Source organism: Micropterus dolomieu, linkage group LG13 (assembly GCF_021292245.1).
Source record: "Micropterus dolomieu isolate WLL.071019.BEF.003 ecotype Adirondacks linkage group LG13, ASM2129224v1, whole genome shotgun sequence".
NCBI classification, from domain to species: Eukaryota; Metazoa; Chordata; class Actinopteri; order Centrarchiformes; family Centrarchidae; genus Micropterus; species Micropterus dolomieu.
In genome coordinates this window covers 28194020-28215221 of record NC_060162.1, presented here as the reverse complement: position 1 = coordinate 28215221, position 21202 = coordinate 28194020, and the positions used below count along the sequence as shown (strand labels likewise).

The 21202-nt window shown below is 40.7% G+C and overlaps 1 protein-coding gene across 5 annotated transcripts in view; it reads right to left on the bottom strand.

Annotated features, from left to right (window-relative positions):
* Positions 1-1854: 1854 nt before the first annotated feature.
* Positions 1855-21202, bottom strand: part of zer1 (zyg-11 related, cell cycle regulator) — a 31560-nt gene continuing 12212 nt past the window's right edge. For all 5 annotated transcript variants that reach the window (XM_046066103.1, XM_046066100.1, XM_046066101.1 and 2 more), the window contains exons 5-16: positions 18752-18925; positions 18509-18623; positions 13034-13180; positions 12732-12905; positions 12041-12256; positions 10882-10923; positions 10590-10709; positions 10289-10404; positions 8653-8841; positions 8432-8529; positions 7589-7691; positions 1855-5787 (exon numbers count right to left, since the gene is read on the bottom strand). In XM_046066103.1, coding sequence (XP_045922059.1) covers positions 5700-5787; positions 7589-7691; positions 8432-8529; positions 8653-8841; positions 10289-10404; positions 10590-10709; positions 10882-10923; positions 12041-12256; positions 12732-12905; positions 13034-13180; positions 18509-18623; positions 18752-18925 — 1582 coding nt within the window. In that variant the 3' untranslated portion in view covers positions 1855-5699. The remainder of the gene's footprint in view (positions 5788-7588; positions 7692-8431; positions 8530-8652; positions 8842-10288; positions 10405-10589; positions 10710-10881; positions 10924-12040; positions 12257-12731; positions 12906-13033; positions 13181-18508; positions 18624-18751; positions 18926-21202) is intronic.

Genomic DNA, 21202 nt, shown 5'->3' with positions numbered 1-21202 from the left:
GAATGTCCTGAAAAAGAAAGAAACTACTGGTGTACTGAGCAACAGACGTCCAACAGGTCAGCCAAGGAAAACAACAGTAGTTGATGACAGAAATATCGCACAAATATTGCTAAGAGCTGTGAAGAAAACCCCCAAAACATCAGGAAGTGACATCACCAACGACCTCCACAGTGCAGGGTGAAGGCGTCACAATCCACTGTTGGAAGAAGACTCAGAGAGCAGAAATATAGAGGCCACACCACAAGATGCAAACCACTCATCAGCAGGAAGAATCAGAAGGGCCAGACTGAAATTTAGATAGAAGTACAGAGATGAGCTGCAAAAGTTCTGGAACACGATCTGATGGACTGATGAGACCAAGATTAATCTCTAGCAAAGTGATGGGAAGGCCAAAGTGTGGAGAAAGAAAGGAACTGCTTATGATCCGAAGCACACAAGCTCATCTGTGAAGCATGGTGGAGGTAATGTCGTGGCTTGGGCTGCATGGCTGCTTCTGGAACAGGCTCATTAATATTTATTGATGACGGAACTGATGATGGTCGCAGCAGAATGAATTCAATAGTGGACAGAAACATTTTGTCTGCCAATTTACAGAGAAATGCATTCAAGCTAATGGGGAGGAAGTTTATCATGCAGCAGGACAATGAGCCAAAGCACACTGCCAACAAAACAAAGACTGGCCAAGTCAATCAGCTGACCTTAACCCAACAGAGCTGCATTTCAGCTCCTTAAGAGGAGACTGAAGGGAGAAACCCCCTGAAACAAACAAGAAGTGAAAGAAGCTGCAGTAAAAGCCTGGAATAGCATCACAAATGAAGAATGCAACAGTTTGGTGATGTCGATGGGTCGCAGGCTTGAGACAGTTATTGCAAGCAAGAGTTACGCCACCAAATTTTAAATTATTTACTTTAAGATTATTTGTTCCATTACTTTTGCTCACCTAAGAATGCTGTGGTTTAATAAAAACGGTGATATGTCCTGAGTTGTTTAACACATCTAGATGTGAATACCAGGAAATAAAAGCTGAAATTCTGAACTTTTGTCTCATCTTTTGATCTTAAAGCCAAATGTCTTCAATGAACAACAAAAACAAAGGGATTTGCCTTACTGTTCCAATACTTTAGGAGGGGACTGTATGTGTAGATCACATCCACCTGCATCCTTTCCACTCTGGTCATTGCACCATTGTCTCGATCTGCCTATATTGCTTCTGTTTAGGTTTATAGTGTGTGTAAATGTGTTCTGTATGCTGTAGTCTGTTTGATGTTATTGAGTAAGTATTATGAGTAAGCACATTGTGAGCAATGTACGATCCAGAGTCGAATTCCTCGTATGTGGACACATACTTAATAAAGATAAAGCTGATTCCGATTCATGACGCTGACGTGATTATAGAAAATTCATTAAACCAGTTGGCATGTTCTCTCACCACACTGACAGATTCTTTTCAATTGTTTTAAGAAAATAAGGCGTTCAGGACACAAGAGACAAAAAATACATGAAAATACAGAGATTTATATGCAGTAAATAATGTCTTAGTAAACTTAAACAAGGCGGAATAAAAAGTAAAATATCTCCCACTGGAATGTAATATAAAATGGAAATACTCAAGTAAAGTACAAGTAATTCAAAATTGTTGAGTAACTTTTCACTACTGATTGTTACCAATTTTGATTAAGTTTGAGAGTTTTAGCATGTTCTGGCCACGTCGGCAGACAGAAAGCACACACTGTATTTCAATTAAAGTGCATTAGGTCTCCAGTGTTCTCCCACTATCACAATAACTACGGTACATGTTTTGCTTCACACCTAATGTTTTGTCTGAAAGGCAAATAAGAGAAAAACATGACAAGATTCCCATTTAACCACTCCATATTTATTGCTTAATCATATCTTTACACTAATGGCCTGGTACTAGTTAGATCAGGAAAAATAGGAATTCCATAATGTCTGAATCCAATATCCTTCTCACCATTTTGGATTACACTTATCAGCAAGAAAAGAGTAAGTGTTGACAGACTTTAGAAACATTTAGAAATTAGTAGATGAAATTCTGAACAGTTTGACACTGCAGTTCCCCTGAAACAGTATTTCACTTCCCAGCACATATACACCTTTTATAAATTACAATCAACCCCCGACAGTAGCTACCTGCTGTCACTGTTTTATAGAAAGCATAAATTGAAACATTTAATGACTTCAAATGACAGAGAATAGGTAACTCACTTAAGATGTCCAAATAATTATCTACTTTCTCTAGGAGCTATTCAAACACCGTGTGAATCTTAAGAAATTTGTTTCGATCGTATGTGAAAGCATGGTATATACTCTTCAAATCCACACATTTGAATTCAAAACAGAAACATTAAGTGAGTCTCTACTAAAGCTTTTCATCTCACACCACTGTCTGGAATACTCATTTTCACCGTGACTGTGATTGTGAAATAGCAATAGAAACAAAGCTGTGCCAATCAGATTCCCACAAATCACACAAAGAAAAACTGTACATGAGAATCAGGAAATCAAGTCAGTGGATCAACTCGACACAACTGATATGAAATAGCTTAAAAAGATCAGTTAGACATCACTGAACATAATCCTTAACTGTAAATGTTGGGGACTGTGAAGGACACTGTACAGAGTCTGATACTGGAAACCTACTCGAGGCGCACACACTGTGGTGCCAGTGTGCTACATATTAGAAACCACTGTGCAATACACATTTTGCAGTTGGAGAAAAAAACTTTTTGAATGATGTTATGCACTATGACTGGTGATGTAAAGTATTTTCCCCTCACTGCCGCGGATTTTCAGTTCCTGGCACTCTGTGGCTTAGGAGCAAAATGAATTTAATACACGCACCATCCAATCCTGTTATCAGCCTCAGTGCTGCATTTACCGCTGTGGGAGAAGTGAGTCTTTAATCACTCAAACTGCTCATTCAACCCCATTCAGGTCATTTATTAAAGTGAAACTTAAAATTAAAATGACAGCAATGCAATGTTCTCAGGATTAAACCAAGGCTGAAACATACTGTAGCACAGACCTAATCAGAGTACATATGTGAAACTGTGCTCAAGTGCTGATTGGCATTTAAATCTGCAACAATTGTGGTCATTAATAAACACTTTTCTTTGTTTAATGCCACTGAAAATTGAATAGCTCTGGGGTCTGGGCTGTTGGTCCGACAAGACAAAAAAATCTGATTAATCAATTATGGAATCACTAGCTGAGAGCCAAGCCACAGAAACACAGAAACTATCAGTAGAATTTTAACCCTAAATCATTTCCACTCACTGATACTGGCATGGAGACTTAAATAAGAAACCTTCCTTATTTGATTCATATTACGGTAAATATATTCAGTGGGTACACAACTGTACCGTCCTCTGAATGTTAAGGACAGAAAGGCAACCCCAACACAGCATACATCAACTGTCCCAAATCAGGTGTGTTATTGCGGACGTGGTTATGATACACAATGGAAAACATCCTGTGTGTGTCTGTTGGACTTCTGAACTAAATTGCAGGTTTTATCATTAAAGCGTTAAAACAAGATATTAAAAACAGGACAAATCTGTGTGTTTGCCATGCCTCGCTGGTATGAAAATGAATACCTGCGACAGGTGATCTGCTCTCTAAGTGAAAAGCAACTGCTCAATATTCAGACAGCTACTGTTGAGATTTTGATATTGTAGTTGTGAATGTAAGAAACTGCCTTTGATAGCCAAGCGAACACTTTCTCATGTGAGGCATTTACTGTCAATGCTGTTTGCAGAGGAGTTTTCTAATTCAACTCTTCCTGTAAATGATCTCAGTGTCAGTGAAGAAGCCAGTTGGTTAGGGTCAGCCTAAAATGTACCCTGTGGAGGTTTTAACCACTAGTAGTGGTGTGGTGCACTGGTCTGATGAGCAGGTCACCATTTTGTTTGTAACTTCAGCTCACGTAAAAGGACCCTCATAGAAGAGCGTGTGGGCAGCGCTAGAGATATTTGTGCTGACAGTTTACAGTATGCCATTCCATTTATAGACAGTTGGTGGCAAGACAGCAGTGTGCCAGCAAAGAAGAATACTGAGCTAGAAACCCTTTGCAGGTTGCAAAATAAAAATAATTTTAAAAATCAGCTTTAAAAATATTTATGAGGAAAAAGGCATTCAACAAGTTAGGCCTCAAGCACATGCACAGTGAGTTTTGGTGAGAAACATCGAAACTCCACAGGGCACTTTTAAGACCACAACACCAAATGGAGTGAATAACGTCAAACTGATTTGTGTTAAGAAAAAAGGTGCAGTCAAAATACACCAAAACCACTTGGTTAAAGTGAGGAGGGAGAGCTGTGATAGCTGGAGTAGGAATTCAACCTTTACGTTTACAAGAGGTGGGGATCAAACTTGATTCTTCTGTATTCACTCAAGTCAGTCAAACATTTGAAGCAGTCCCTCCATGTGATCATGATACATTATGTCTCAGAGCCACTAATGACTTCCTGAACAGATCATCTCAGTTTCAACTTTAAACATACATACCGCATTAGTGAGGCCCAACACTGATGCTGGGCAATAACGCCTGGCCTGCAGTCAGTGATCCATTTCATCCCAAAGGTGTTGGATGGGGTTTAGGTCAGGACACTTTGCAGGCCAGCCTAGTCCTTCCACACATAACTGGGAAAGGCATGTCTTTATGGACCTGGCTTTGCGCACTGGGCTGGTAGTGTCCCCATACTTTTGGCCACATAGTGTATTTGCTTTGGGTGTTTTGATGTCCCTCATAGTTGAAGCTCACTACTGCTTCCAGTAAGAAGAATCAACAGAATCAGGTTAAAATGCCAGACAATTAAAGACAGAAGTAAGGTTGAACTAAATCTAAATGATCCATGAAGAAGAGTTTTGAATGACTGGGTATTCTGTATATAGTTTCTTAGCACTTAGTCAGTCAAACCTAAACACATTTAAATAGAGAGTAAAGTCATGAGTGTTTACAGTTATATTAAAAAACCTACACACAGTAAAAGGATGAGACAAACAGAGAATATTTACATATTTAACAAATCATTCCATCATTGTGCCACAATGTCTGGGAAGACTTCCCTCCCATCAACATCAGTGTGGTGCTTTTCTGCGCTACACACATAATGGCTAGTTTTCACTGTACATCAGCGTCAACAGCTCAGAGGCCCCCGCAAGCACGAGCGACTAAGATTGAGTAGTGTGAGAGCTGAGACCTCTGATGGTTGTGCGGGACACTACGCGGCCTTCAGCCTATTGTTCAATGTTACACAGTACTGGGTAGTGAGCTTGGGAGGGCTTTAGTTGCCTTCCACTGAGAACCAAGCGTTACTCCAACTGTTTTGTTCCATTATTAAATCTTTGACCACCCCCCCCCCCCACACACACACACACACACAGAGATTATAGTCAACCACTCCAACAAACCTGGCCCAATTGAAGAGATGCTCATGTGCAGCAACGGTAAGCACCCTCACAACAAAAAACACCATGCACCACATCTTAAGTCCTATGTGTCATATATTAAGGTTTTTTCCAAACTGCTGTGAAGAGGGTCAGAAACACATTTCTGCTCTACAAAAGAATGATAAGAATAAGAATAATGCACACAATTGACCCTTGTGGTGATGACAGTAGGAGGGGCTTTAGGTTGTTTTGCTTGATGTTTGCCGGGAATCATGGCTCCTGTGCTGTCAACCTCTCTGTCCATAGTTTACCTCCTGCCCTTGATTTGTTTCCATGGGATCGTCTTTGAATTTTTCACACTGCTCCATTACTTTGCTGAAAGAAAAATAAGAAAGTACATGTTAGCTCAAGGTTAGGTAGGAGGCAGGAGCTTCTTACGACGGCTGATTCTAGGCCTGTACAAAAACATTTCACGGTCAAATTATGCAATCCACACGGGGAAAACACCCTGAATGTCATTTAAGGTGCTATTACACCTAACATGTTGGATTTGACTCAAACTCTGGTTCAGTTTGCTTAGGCTGGTGTGAAAGCTGTTAATCAAACTTTGTTACATCACACAGTAAAGGCAACGTATGGAAGGGGTGTGAAATATGTCATGTAGGAACTACGCTGATAACTAGATTGCTGATATTTTTATATTTCTTATCTCATTAATGTCTTTTTTATACTTTGTAAATATGTGTCTACGGGGTGTGTATATAAGACCACCATTGACGTTGACACAATTGCAATGTCACTGTGCTTGCACAATGACATTAAAGTTCTTGGATAGTCATGTCTCAGCAATTAATCAAAGCAACATGCTGAAATTTGTGGAAAACAGTTGTGGAGCAAAGTTTAAGCTACACCTATCAGACACCCCCACCTGTCTCCTGCTGGCTCATTTCATTCTCCAGTCACATGCCTGCTGGAAGCTCATCACAGCACTGAAAGAAGTGTCAGGACCTCTATGTGTAATGCTACCTGAAATATTTACTTTGCATTTGAGGTTCAAAATGACCCGGAGCTGAGGCAAGCAGAAGAAGACTTTTCTGGGACATGATAATTTGATATATGGACTGTCCTTCATAATCTTCCAATCACTCAAAGCTCTTTACACTACATGTCCCATTCACCCCATGGTAGCCATGGTAATGTGTACACATGAGAAAATGAGAACAGGGATGTTCTCTGATGGTGCAAAATGAGTTAAACATGTTTGTGTTGTGCTTGTGTCCTGCTCTGTGTGTTTGAAACGAGACACTATACCGATCCTACACCTCTTTCTCATCCTTTATGTTTCAGTTCACTGAGAAGAAGTCTCTCTTTTGCTGAACTTTAGCATAGTTACACATTCACATCTGGAAGCTGCCCAGTAAAACCACCTTCTGATCAGCTGGCCAATGATCTGGGCCCACATTCATTGATATTGATATATATTAAATATATTTGACATAGCGCCCAGCCGTATTTCTATGTATTTAGATGACTGCAGTAAGTGACTGACGACTGCTGGCAACAAAATTATTTGGACCAAAGACTTATAAGCATCAGATAACCAGAAAAACTAGTTCTTCCCGTTGCTGCTTAGCCTGTGAGTGAATCATCAGCTGTAGAATTTCTCTTATCAAACAGAATCTTCTGACAAGCTACCGATAGTGCTAACAAGTACTGAAAGTACATAAAGATTAGGTTAAAGAGGGTTCTTCCACACAGAGCTACGGTGCAACGGATCACGAAACTCACGTTTCGGATCATGCTGTGGTTTTGAGCCATGGATTGGATAATTTTTCGGATACACAAAAAAAGCTTGTGGCTAAATTAATATTAAAATGCACTGCTTTGTTTTGATGTAGCTGCCTCTTTCTGTCTGCAGTCACTCTATGGTCACGCTCAATATCCCGCCCACAGCAATATCTGATTGGTTACATGTCAAGAGACGAGCCACAGACGAGTAAAGAGCTATGTTGACGGGAAGGCAGCAGAGATTACTGAAGCGGCAATAAACATCACAATCTGATGATCTGTTTCTATGACAACAGAAGGCACAATGTCCCACTTACACCACTGGGTCCTTAAGGATCACAGGTCAACTACGATCCATTACACCACTACACAGAGCTGTCACTCTTACCTGGCCATGTCCTTTGTATCTGGATGTGAGCTCTCCAGTTCCAGAACTTTCTCTAGAAGACTTATTCCTCCTTCCTTAATCAGCAAGGGACAATACTTGTTTGCTGCATAGCGAAAATGAATGGAAAGAGAAAGACAATGAATCCAGTGCACTTCTGTATACAGCACTATTTAGGTATGTCAGCAGTAAATAAAGGCAGTGTGTGTACTTGAATAAAGAATTAAGGTTTGAGGTCCTCCCTCAAGATATTCTGATGTTACTTGACTAAAAACTATGCATTGTCATGTAATTTTATTAGAACATTTATTTAAAATAAATAAAGGTTATAGTTTTTTATTTGGACATGAAAAAATCGTTGGCCTGATTCTTTACCAATACTACAGAATTAGGCTTTTTTAGATGATCATTTAAAAAAAAGAATAAATTCAGAACAGGATTAGATCCGATTTATATTTTAAATATATCTAAATATTCTTTCTACAGCAGCAACAGCAAAGTCGCTACATTTGCTTAATAATATCTTAGTGAAAACAAATGTCAGTAAAATAAATACTTTTCCAGACGTCAAAATACTGAGTAAAGTTTAGAAAGAATAAAGAAGTCAGTATCAGTCCTTCCTCCTCTCCTGCCTCCGCTGCTGTGATTAGGGAGGAAAGGTGGTTTATCTCAGCCAACAGCTCAATTCAGAATTTGACAAATTTTAAAAAAGAATAAAGATTAAAACTACAGTCTTATTTGATGGAACATTAAAATGGCAAAAGCATTTGCTGCTTTAATACAAATGAATAATAAAAAAAAAAAAAAAAAAAACATAAAACAACCTCCAGAGCAGCAGATACTTACGGTAAACTGACACCAAGTTGTAGAGAGCCCACGTGGCCCAGTGCTGACTGACAGGGGAGATGCTCTGGGGCAGCAGTCGCAGGATGGGCTCAAATGACCTGAGAGATCAAACTCAATTGAAAAATTCAAAAAGTACGAAAACACACAGCTGTACACACACACACACACACACACACACACACCTGACAGCATTAATAAGGAAAGAGTAAACAGATGATCACCTGTAGTTGATATTGCGGCGTGAGCTGACGTCCCAGCTCTGGATGGCATCCCACATCTTGGACATCACTGTGTCTCTTTGCGGCTCTTCCATCGACCAAACCTCTGGCCCATCAAACATGATGTGTGAAAGCACGCCACATGCATTGTACGACACCTCGATTCCATCTGCCTTGCTGTCCAGCAGGTTACTGTCAAAGCATCAAACAGGGAGGGGGGAAACAAACATCTGGTGAGAGATCTGTACATGTCCTTTGGTTTGAAATGTCTCTCTATTAGTAGTTGGTAGCCACTGTACAGTTCTACAGTGCAATCAAATGTGACACTCAACAAACCCCTGGCCAGTTCAGGTATTTCATGTGTTCCAGCTAAAGCACACCTGGTGCAACTAATAAAGCCCTTGATTACACTTATTTGTGCTGTCATGAGGGATTCTATTGAAGGGGCTGAATAGTTTTGAGACTAGAGAAGTCCTTTTCCAGTTGAATTTGGGGAAACCACATTAGTTGTGTTGAGTCCAATCCATTTCTTTTACAATATTTTGCCTTGGCTTGCCCTTTTGAGCAGCGCTGGGTACCCAACTTTGATACTTTTATGGCACAGACAGTGTATCAGAAATTTTGATATAAAGGTAAATCCCATCAGTGTCAGTGAGCCAGTAAGCACGCAGCATGTTTGCACCAAGATCTACCAATATGGGTGATTGTCTGTTTAACATTACAGGTCATAGAGGAAAAACACTAAGTTACACCCAGAGATGAGGCTCACTGTAATATTTCTGCTTATCTGCACAGATAAGTGAACTCTGTGCTGCTTGGTAGCTAGCCACTGCAGCTAACCTGTATTTGCTCATTACTGAGTCCATTCACCACATCCTCCCCCCAAGTATGAAGGCCAGATGAATCCTCTCCTCGCCACCGCGAGGATGGATAACCTAGAGTCAAGGTGGAGAGCGTTTCTGATGCAGACCGACAGGTGAATGGAGGGAAATATTCCAAGCTGACACAGTGGATGGTTGTCAGCTAGCTTTAGCTATCCATCAGTTTCTTCATTAAAGTCAAGTTTCTCCAGCTACTCCCAGGTCTTTGAACAGCTTTCACTTTTGAAGTGAATCATGTACTGTAATGTGTATGTAAGATGGATTTTTATAAAACTCAGGAACCTGTATTAAAGTGAAGTCATCTGTTGCAGAATGTTTTAAATGCCCAGACCTACTGTTGAGTTAGTGGTTATGCATCAACGCACTCTACAGAGGTAGAGTCTCGATCTGTGCTGCCCAGCTGCGTATATACCCAACATTAATTTAGGTAGGTAGGTAGGTTTATTATCACAATACAAAAAGTTGTAGAGTGAAATTGAGTTTTGTAGCTCCCTTCTGCTACTTAGCAGACAATATACATTTACAATTAGGCCACAGTGACACAGGCCGATTGTACATAATTAAATTAAAAGCAGAGAGTTTATTAAATTATCAGACATGAGCTGTGTGTCAAACAGCTGGTAATGTGAATATCCACTTGTATTTCAAAGATGTAAGTGTCGATCGATATTGTTTTATTAATGTGTGTATAATGGAAAGGTCGACCAGAACCCTTCCAGAATCATTGTACTCTCTACTTGTTTCAGCTGTTCTCTTACCTGAATACAGTGATGAACTGTGGGGTGAGCAACTGTGGCCTCAGTGCTTTGACCTCAGCAACATTTCCCAAAAGCCCCAACATGTTGCGGTGAAGCTCCTGTTTGTCTGGAAACTCCTAGAGTCAGATCATACAGGGGTATGAGAGGTACTTTATTGAACAGTGGAAACATCATAAAGCATGATTTGTAATCTATCAACATATTTCTAACATGTATGGAACAAATCCAGAAAGCAGCTAAGTGAATTCTTATGGTTTCAGAAAAGAGACAACAGGTGCAGCGTGGGTGAGTGTGGACTCACCTGTAGACAATCCAGAAAGAGACTCATGCCCCGGCAGTTGAGGAACATCTGACAGTTGTCGGGCGTCTCATCAGTGATGTTCCACAGAGCACTCCAGGAAAACTCCATCACCTGGTCACACTGAGGGCAAATAACACACACAACCTTCTTAATAGATTCCGGATCAACATATGTTTAACTGAGAATTAATATTCTACTAAAAAATGTACTTCCTGGAAAACAATTGGGTCAGGCTTGAGTCTATAAAGCACTACAATGTTATGGTTAAAGGGGGAATAAAACTGAGACTCACCATCCTGTCCTGGAGTTTCTTCTGAATTAAATTCAACATTGTCTGTGGAGGAGGAAATAAGAGTCAAGGGATAAAAGATTTTCCAAAAGTAACAACTCCATAAAAGAAGAAGTTGATGGAAACAAAACAAAAAAAAGATAGCTATGAAAGATTAGATAACACATTTGGTGGAATAGAGATAAGCGTGTGGATGTTGTGATCTTTTTTTAAAATCACAGGGTAAAAGAGGAAATACAAATCACAAGTCCAGTTCAAGTAAGACCCTGCAACCGTAAGAAACTTCATCAGCTTAGACTCTTCTGAGAAAAGGTTGTACAACTGTGGAAAGTTAACACAGTAATGACCTCTGCCATCCTGATGCTTGAGAGGTGAACAAGAAATGAGTGCAATCCTCGTATTGTAACTGCATTTTTACTGTTCACTGATACATTGTCTAATACGGATAGAAGAGGTTGTGTCTGTAGATAAATGAAGCTCCTTAACTGTAAATACTTTAAAAGTGTTTCTGAGGTATTCCATATTTATTTTTGTGTAACTTTTCGTTTTGTTATTAATGGCACTGGCAGCCGTTAACAGAACTGCAGTCAGCATCCTGCTGCTCACGCTCACACTATATAGGCTTAAGCGAGCATCATCCTGGGCATCGGTTAGGTGGTTGGCAATCTCTGCCTTGCATCTCTCTTGGTCAGTTAGGGTTAGGGGTTAAATAGGGCCGGGCTGAACCCTGGACAGCCCCAGCAGCCTACAGCAGAAATACAAGCAAACGCGTGAGCAGGGATTGGATAAATGTAGCCCATTGTTTGCAGTTGTCCGCATTAGCGGACTCCATTTCTAAGCTAATGTTAACTAGTGTTGCACACTGTTTGCGCTGTAGAGGAGTGGAACAGAAGGCACTCTGGAGCGTGCACAAGCATCACATCCTTTAGGTTTTCACGGGAAAAATGTCCAGAGTCCTTTACGTAGAAAACAGTCCACAGGCTGTTAAAAACTGCTTAAAACCTTCTCTGGCTTTCTTGGTCACCTTTAAGTTCCATTACTATCCATTCATACATTGGCAAACCAAATCAATTAATACATGTAAACTGCTTCACATTCTTTTTATGGACATCTGTCAGGAAAATGAGAATGTCATATACGGTGAAGCTCATCTTAATGTTACCTTGACAAATCCCATCTTTCCGACAGCTTCCTTGTGATGGTTATCCACCTGACAGACCAAAGCATTGCAGAGGTGCACAGCGATTCTCTGGATGGACTCATCCTGCCTGGCTGGCTCCAAGATTTTCAGCAGCAGCTGGTTGACCCGACTATACTGGAACTCTAGCTCCTCTGGAATACTGAAGTTACACAGAGTCAAGCAACAGTTCCTCTGGACCTGGTGTTGGACACAGAGGGGGGCACAGAGAGGTTTACAACACAGAAAGGTTTACGTCTCTAAATAAAAACTCTACAAATTTCAAGAGCAACATAATGTAGATCAAATGGGCCTAAATGCTGACCTGGTTTAAAGTTTTTGATACGCTTTTTTTAAGCAGCACATAGTTAAGAACTTCATGAAGTATATACTTTTAATAACTATGCTTTGTAGAACACTTTTTCATCAAGTAAATATGACATTTGGAGTTTGTGTTTATTTGTGTTGAACAACATTAAATACTGTGCTTTGATACTGATCAACAAAAAATAGTTTAACATTAAAATTACAACTGGATACTGTATGTTAAATAAGAAACTGTCTGATCAAAGATGAAGTTAAAAAGAGTACAAAAATGATCTAGAATTCAATGTCAACATGATGGGTTTTTATACTCTGTGTAACACATTTTGATGAGGCTACAGAGTAGACTTACAGTGACCTCCTGGTACTGCTCCATTCCATTTAGTACCACTTGAATGACCTCTCTACGCAGCCGCACACTCTGGTCACTACGGTACTCTGTGTTTGTCAGGTAGAACAGAGCAGCGCTGCCAGTCACCTGGATGCTTTTGTCATATTTATGGCACTTTAATGCGGCGATGACAAGCTGAGAGGACAGAAAGTTTATTGGAGAGGTATGACAAAGCAATCGAGGCAGAACATGTCACAAAGATTTAAGTGGAAGTCACTGGTGTCACCTCACTTAAAGAACAAACCATCTTAAACTCATCATACTTGCAAAGCTCGGAGCAGTTGGCTGCAGTGTTGTATTCTGGCAATGTCAAACAGCTGATTGATTGCTCTGTGGGCCAGCTCAGGGCGAAACTCTGTGTAAGTCTCAATGGCATTTAGGACCTGGTCTTCATTCTTTGATCCAGTCACCTGAAAAAAAAAGATAGGCAACACTCAGATTTAATGCACAAAACAAAACATATTAATAAGCATTATTAATATGCACACATTTTATTTTTCCATTTCAATTGCTGAATGCTCAAACCAACTTACATTTCCTTTAACTTAGAGGGAGTTAACCTGCTATATGTTATGAAACCACCATGTGCACTGCCTGTGTGCCCTTGAGCATTGGCTAATTTAAGTAGGAAGAACTGCTTATTTCATTCATTACATCAAGGGTGAGCTGATCAATTTATTAAAAGGTGAACTGAAGCTTTTTTCTGCATTTATTTTTACCAGTATAAGGCCCTTTTCGTGAATACTTAACATAATGATACTCAACTATCATGTAGTGTTCATCACATTGTTTTGCAACCCCATTAAATTCGCCTTGACCCCCCCTGTACAGTTGGTGGTGAATAAATGTGATGTGATTGATAAGTGAGGTGAAAAAAAGAGATTGATACGGTGGAGGGTGAAGATAAGCAAGTAATACTGATATTATACTTATGCAGCTAATGTTACAGGGGAAGCGAGGAGGTAAAAATCCTTTATCTGCTTTGTGTGGTGACAAGAAACGTGATTCCACTGTCTCCGTTCATATTTTCTCTCTATGCCCATATAACTGCATAATCTGTCTGTAAATGTTATTATTGTTATCGTGTGATTATTAATGTGACTGAGTTTCTGAAAATTAAATGCTATTATGTCTCATTATCATTTAAAAAAAATACATTAAAATGGGCAATAAAGGTAGAGCAGTCATCCACTAATCAGAAGGTTGTTAGTTCAATCCCCGGCTCCTCCACTCTGCATGCTGAAGTGTCCTTGAGCAAGATAATGAACCACAAATTCATGCTGCATCTGGGGAAAATCCTGTTACGGAGCACACCGGTGTGGCGACACAGCTCATCAGGGAGGTGGCCTCGACCTGGCAAATCATATTGCTTCATTCCACACAAGATGGTGCAGCTCACACTGACCAAACATTGCAACCTCATTGCTGATTACTACAGCTACTTTAGGATGTGGGTCTTCTTATGAGCAATTACACCAAGCTGGCACAAGGTGGACATCTGCATCATCTCAGGGTGCACCATCTTTGTGACACTGTTCTCCCTAGCCATGAACATGCTCACTTAAGACCATTTCACGCGGGAAGTGATTTACACGCCTGGTAATTTATTTTCAATGAGAGGCGAGCGTGTAGGAAGGGAGATACGGGCATTCTGACTGGCGGCGCGACCAGCGGGTGCATTCCCGTGAAATTGTCGCGGTTGTGCTCACCTCACAAACACCGCGGCCAGAGTTGAATTGCCTTGAACTATTTGTCTGCGACGCCCGGCACAAATCATTGGAAGAGAGACGGATCATCGCTGTTTTAGAGTTTCCAGAAATCTACTGTTTACTAAATAGTTATCAGGACATCAACAGGAGGGAATTTGCATGGCAGAGCATCCCTGCAACACTGGATGTTAGTGCTGCACGATTAATGTAATCGCAATCGTGATGTCGTCATGTGAGATTACATAACCGCAAAAAGTGTGCGATTTAATAAAACAGAATAAGTGTGTGTGAGCTCTCTTCTGTGTGTGCGCTGCAGTCTGCTCATTATCTCCGCCCACATCGGGCTCTCGCCTGTGCCCCTAAAAACAGATAAGGCAACGTGCAATCAGAAAAATGTTTTATGAGCAGTGTGCGAGTAACTTTTAAGACAAGAATCTACCGTAACCCCCCTCCCTGCCCCACAGCTAATCGTTCAAAACATAGTCGGACTCGTCAACGGAGCGCAGAGAGAAATTCCGGGAGAAGATAAGGCTCACTGGTCATTTAATGTTAGCTGTATCGGTGCATTTAGTTATTCAACATGTTCAATTTTTCACACAGCCAACATTCTTGTCAGGCACTTTTCGTCAACCTACCAATCACAGGCTGGGTGGGGTGGGACATTAAAAAAAAGTTTGACGCGCTACAGTAAATCATTAAATGTTGAACAAAATGATCATTAACAAGACTTAGTTTTAACAAATGAGAGACTGATGTAGAGCCTTTCGCTTGCACAAGGATTTGATGAATAAAAACAACCCACAGAAATGAAACAGCTTTAACTGGATTTAACATTCAACTACTGGTAAAAATATACTATTATATGAAATTCTAATGAATATAGTATTTAATATATCATTGTTATACTAACAGTAAACTATTAACTGAACATTATCCATTTTATTTAATCTACTCATGTACAGTTATTAAGCAAGTAGACTCATAGTACCATTTATTCAATTATAATCAAAACGCAAATCGCAATTTTGTCCACAATAATCACAATATGACTTTTTGTTCAAATCGTGCAGCCCTACTGGATGTATCACCTCACAGCCCCGACATAATAAGTCCCACTTCCACTAAAGCTGGTGGAGTAGACCTGGATACATTTATTATTTATTACAAATGATGACAATGATGATTACAAATCAGCCAATTCAGGATCTATGGTGCTGAGGAAAGGAAAAGGGAAGGTGGAGGACAAGTTCCGGTTCAATATCGCAAGCGCAGCCATCTTAACCATCACAGAGAAGCCAGCCAAGAGCTTATGCAAGGTTTTGACAGCTCTCTGAGGGACACATCATCTATCCAGTCGACCGGCAACAGGATGGATGGCCCACCTGGGAAGCTCAAAGCCTAGGTTTATTAGCATGGCATCTTCCCCGAATCCTGTGGCCCCTTTTAGTCTATGCAGTTCGATCTTGATAGTCAAGACCGTAGAGAAGAGGGTCAGCAACCACCTCAGGAGATGGCTAGGGCTGAAGCGACAGCTGAGACAACGTATACAATTTCTCATCCAGCCAGTGTACGATGTGACTCTAAAAAAGGTCCCACTCAGTATGTATCTTGGTCCCAAGGCAGAGAACTAAGTTTCTGCACTTTCCGACTTTGAAAATGTTCAGGAAGCTAATGCTAGCTTGGATTGCTTGGAACACGTGGATTGTGAAGAACACAATGAAGATGCAACTGAAAAAGCCCCTAGCAACGCAGATGTCACGTCATGGTGTAATGCTTGCAGAAGAGCACATCTCCAGCGCAGAAGATGACATTGCCTAACTCCAATTAAGGGAAAACACTGAAGTAGAGTCTGAGAAGGCGGAGGACATGGAGTGCTTAAGATGTTAGGTAGGTTTTCCAGTCAGTGCTGTTTAGCCAGACACTGCGTTTCAATCTGGAGTTGGTTGCCCACTGCTCCCTTCAGGGATAGGTTAAATGCAGAGGATGAATCTAGCTACATGTATATGTATTTGACAAATAGCAAAAAGAGCAAATCCTGAGAGCTGCCAAGGTCAAGGGCAAGATCACATAAAAGCAGCATGCTATTAGATGCCATTCCAATGTGTCAACCGAAGTTAATAAGAAACAGCAAAGCTACGATGGGGTGGGTCAGAAGCTACTAGATATGGGAATTAACGGCCACGAATCCTTTTCCCTGCTCTTTCTTACACATGGCAAGCGTTCCTTCACTTTCAAATCACCTAAAGCGGTGGAAGACTTAATTGAACAAATGGATAAGCAGAGGTGGAAAGAGTACTTTTACTTAAGTAAAGTTACTGGTATAAAAATCTACTCAAGTAAAAAGTAGCTCATTTAAGATTTACTCAGAATAAACTTTACTGAGTTACTTTTTTATCCTCCTTAAATAACATATTTATACTAAATATCTTATTTATAGACCTACTTATTATAGCCTACTTATTTAATTGGCACAAAGCCAGATTTTAGTTTGTTTGACAGATACTTTGCCAAAGCAATGGTACAAAACAATGTTAGAGACCTTTTATGTTATTTTGAGAAGGTTTGTGAATGTTTTTGCTTTATTATGAATCTTTAGCAGAACAGATTACACTATGGCGGGCCGCACTGGACTGGGAAAATGGGAAACACTGGACTGTATATGAAGTCATTCCCCTATTTAGGCTACATTCAAACAGATGGTAATTTTAATGGGACTTTATAGGCATTAGCATTGTTATTTTTTTTAGCAACATAGGCCTAAACATAATTAACTAGTGACCAGCAGGTTGCTAGTGCCAACCAACATTAACGCTGTCATGCACCCATGTCTTTTTGGTTAATTTGAGCAAAGCCTCTTACCAAACTTTGAAAACTTATTTTACCAACTACCTGTGGTACAAGCAGGGTGGGAACTACGGGGGAGCTTGGCTCCTCTTAATAAGACATGACATTCGTTTGTAAATCTTCTGTATCATCATGGATCATGCATAAAACAGGAGCGTCGGACTTTATCCAGCCGGGGAAGGATCCCCGACCCGCGACTGGCCGCTCCCCGTCTACTCCGTCTTGCTGAGGACGGTTGGTGATTGTTCCCTTTGGTCCGATGCTTCTGTTTTACGCATGAGTCGTGTCCTACTGCAGCCGGGCACTCTCCGCAGCAAGATTCACAGTCAGGCCCGTCTTTGAGCCAAGCGCAAAGAACGACTTAAAAAAGTACAAGTACACAAAAAAACTACTCAATTATAGTAACGCGAGAAATTATAATTCAATACTTTCCACCTCTGTGGATAAGGAATAACCTAGATCTAGAATAATTAAAATGATGCAGAGTTGATAAAGCCTTGATATTGGAAAATTATTGGACATGGGAAGAAGAAGAAAGGCATATGGAAATTGGTGTTTTGACTGAACATCAAGAGACACTATACTCTTATTTTTCATCATGCAGTGGACCACATATGGAGGCAACTTCATTCCATTTTGAACACTAAAGGGGTGTCTTTCTTATTCTGTACTAGGAATAATCACAGAATCTTCTTACTTTTCATTGGGCAATGGTCCAAACTCTCAATCGGGATGCAAGGTAAGACCTGGATTTTGTTACATGTTTGTCTCTCTGCTTTCACTTCTCAATACGTTCTGCTGATATATCCATGTGTGGGCTTACTGTTTAAACAGGAGTCATGTAGTGCACTAGGTCTGAGGCAATAAAGGTGAACATTTTGACATGGAATTGTAGAGGACTGAGTAAAGAAATAAAATGGCAGGCTATGAGCAGCATTAAATGTTACATGGAAAAATGGTTTTCCTACATGTAACCCACATGATGACTGGTGGTGTGTCAGTGGTAAGGAGAATATGGCAGGGGCAACACACACAAGAGGGTAATAATGATATGAATACATAAATGAGTCCTGCTACTTGTTCAGAGTGTGACTCCAGATCCAGCTGGTAGATGGATAATAGTTGTGCTCCTTGTTGTGAAGCCCAAAACAACTAAAAACTGTAATGTGTTTAGATAACCAGTACCTTATAAGCAGGGATGTGTGTCACATTACAGAGGGTGGTGTCATATAAGCCCAGAAACTGCAGGGGCCTCTTCAGTTCCTGGAAAGGATAGATGCTGCTCTTGCATGGCTCAGTGCTGAAAGACAGAAAAACCAGGCTTGTTCACAAGTTCATTTGAAAGTAAATGAAAATGTAATTGTAATTTAAAAAACCTCTGAATTAAACTTTTTTAAAATCCAATGTACTCTACCGTTGGTTACCCACCTTGGCCGACCCATAGCTTCTTCAAAGTGTGGAACTGTGCAGTTGTCCAGCATAGTGTGCCCTGAGATGTCCAGTGACACCAAATTGATCAGACGCTGGACTATGGCTGTCAGGATTTTCCTGGTCATCTTAAACTTAGAGGTCCGTCTGCTCTCTCGGGAGATGTCAAGATGCCTGGAGAATATAGAGTTTTATTTATTCATGACAGGGACACAAATTGTAAATGATTAGCCAGCATACAGCGTAAGTACTGGGACATTAAAATGAACGGGAGTTCAAACCTAGAGAGAGAGGGTTTGGGGGTGGATGTAGAAGGGGGTGCGTAGCCTTTAAAAGTTTGGGAACCGCTGGTCTACACAATAGGAGCAAATATTATATACTGACTTGAAAAAATCCAAACTTATCCTTTAATCCACTGTGATTCAAAGTTGTATATCAATAAACATGAAAAAGTGGGGTGTGAATAGGTTTTTACAGATGCTCTAATAAGCAATATCACCGTCCATTAGTCTATCACTAATATCAATAGATTAAATTAGATATTGCATGTGTATGGGTACACGTTTATCTTCATTTGACCCCCCACCCCCCAGGAAACACTGAAATGAATAACCTGACAAAGTTTTGTAGTACAACCTTAAGCATACATGTGTAATGCCTGTTAACAGTTTTTATTACAAAATACTGTGCAAAGTTTCAGGCAGGTGTGGAGAAATGCTGTAAAGTATGAATATTTGAACAAACATGCATGAATTCTTCGAGGTACACTGTGCTCAGTCTTGCCATAGTGGATGACTTTTGGACAGTAAACTGCCTTCAGCAGCGCTTGTTAGCGGACTTTGGCTGTTCCTCACCCAGTTGTATTCCTCCCACACAGTTGTTTCTGTTTCACTTAATGATTGTGTTTCGACTTACATACCTACACACCTGTTTGACTAATCATACACCTGCCGATATGTCAGCATGTAGTTGTTCCCGTTTGTTCTGTTTTGATTTGCGTTTCTAAAGTAATGTTGTGCAATGGAAAATGTTTTCTGTAGAAGAGAAGTAGAAGGGAAGATGTTTTTGCTGCAAAAACTGTGCATTCATACTGAAAGAGAAGGGCTATGAAGTTGAGGAAAGATTAAACAGCCTAATGTTGTTGGATCAGTGTTGCAGTGCTGTGTGGACAGAATCATTTTCTCCATCTCACACTGAAGGTCATGTTTCTAGATAAGAAAATGAAACATGGTAATAATGACTGTCCATAATCGTGTTCAATTCTACACTTCAGGCCAGTGGATAGTTCAAATTTAACTTGGATGAAAGAGATGAACCTACACAGAACTTGGGTTCAAATGCAGTTTTCCATCGTATATATATATATATATATATATATATATATATATATATATATATATATATATATATATATACACACACACACACACACACACACACACACACACACAGACATACACACAGAGGAATATCAGGGTGTGTTAAGAGCATAATAACAATTTACAGTATCTCACAAAAGTGAGTACACCCTCACATTTTTGATTATATCTCTTCATGCGACAACTACCTACCACCACTGTGGCCAGTCAATCACCTTTACCCTCAGCTTCTTGAGCGAGGCAGCAGTCCTCTTGGAGGTGTGTTTGGGGTCGTTATCATGTTGGAGTACTGCCCTGCGGCCCAGTCTCCGCAGGAAGGGGATCCTGCTCTGCTTCAGTATGTCACAGTACTTGTTGGCGTTCATGGTTCTCTCAATGAACTGTTGGTCCCCAGTGCCAGCAGCACTCATGCAGCCCCAGACCAGGACAAGCCCCTGAACACCCAACTGCTCGGGGCGCCGCACAGAGAGGCAGCCCCGTCACTCTGACATCTCTCCTTGTTTTGTGGCATGTGCATGTATTTCAGTCAGCAAACTGTTTGAGGGCTTTCTTGTGCATCAGGATGAGGCTTCTTTCTGGGATGACAGCCATGCAGACCAATTTGATGCAGTGTGTGGCGTCTGGTCTGAGCCCTGACAGGCTGACCCCCCACCCTTTCAACCTCTGCAGCAATGCTGGCAGCACTCATACGTCTATTTCCCAAAGACAACCTCTGGAAATGACGCTGAGCACGTGCACTCAACTTCTTTGGTCGACCATGGCGAGGCCTGTTCTGAGTGGAACCTGTCCTGTTGAACCGCTGTATGGTCTTGGCCACCGTGCTGCAGCTCAGTTTCAGGGTCTTGTCAAACTTCTTATAGCCTCAGCCAACTTTATGTAGATCAACCATTCTTTTTTTCAGATCCGCAGAGAGTTATTTGCCATGAGGTGCCATGCTGAACTTCCAGTGACCAGTATGATGATACCAAGGGCCTTTCCGAAACTAGAAACTAGACCCTCGCCACTTCCACACAACTTTTGGATGAACTACCCTCTCTCCCCAGCATAATTAAGATGTGACGTGGGGTGGTGA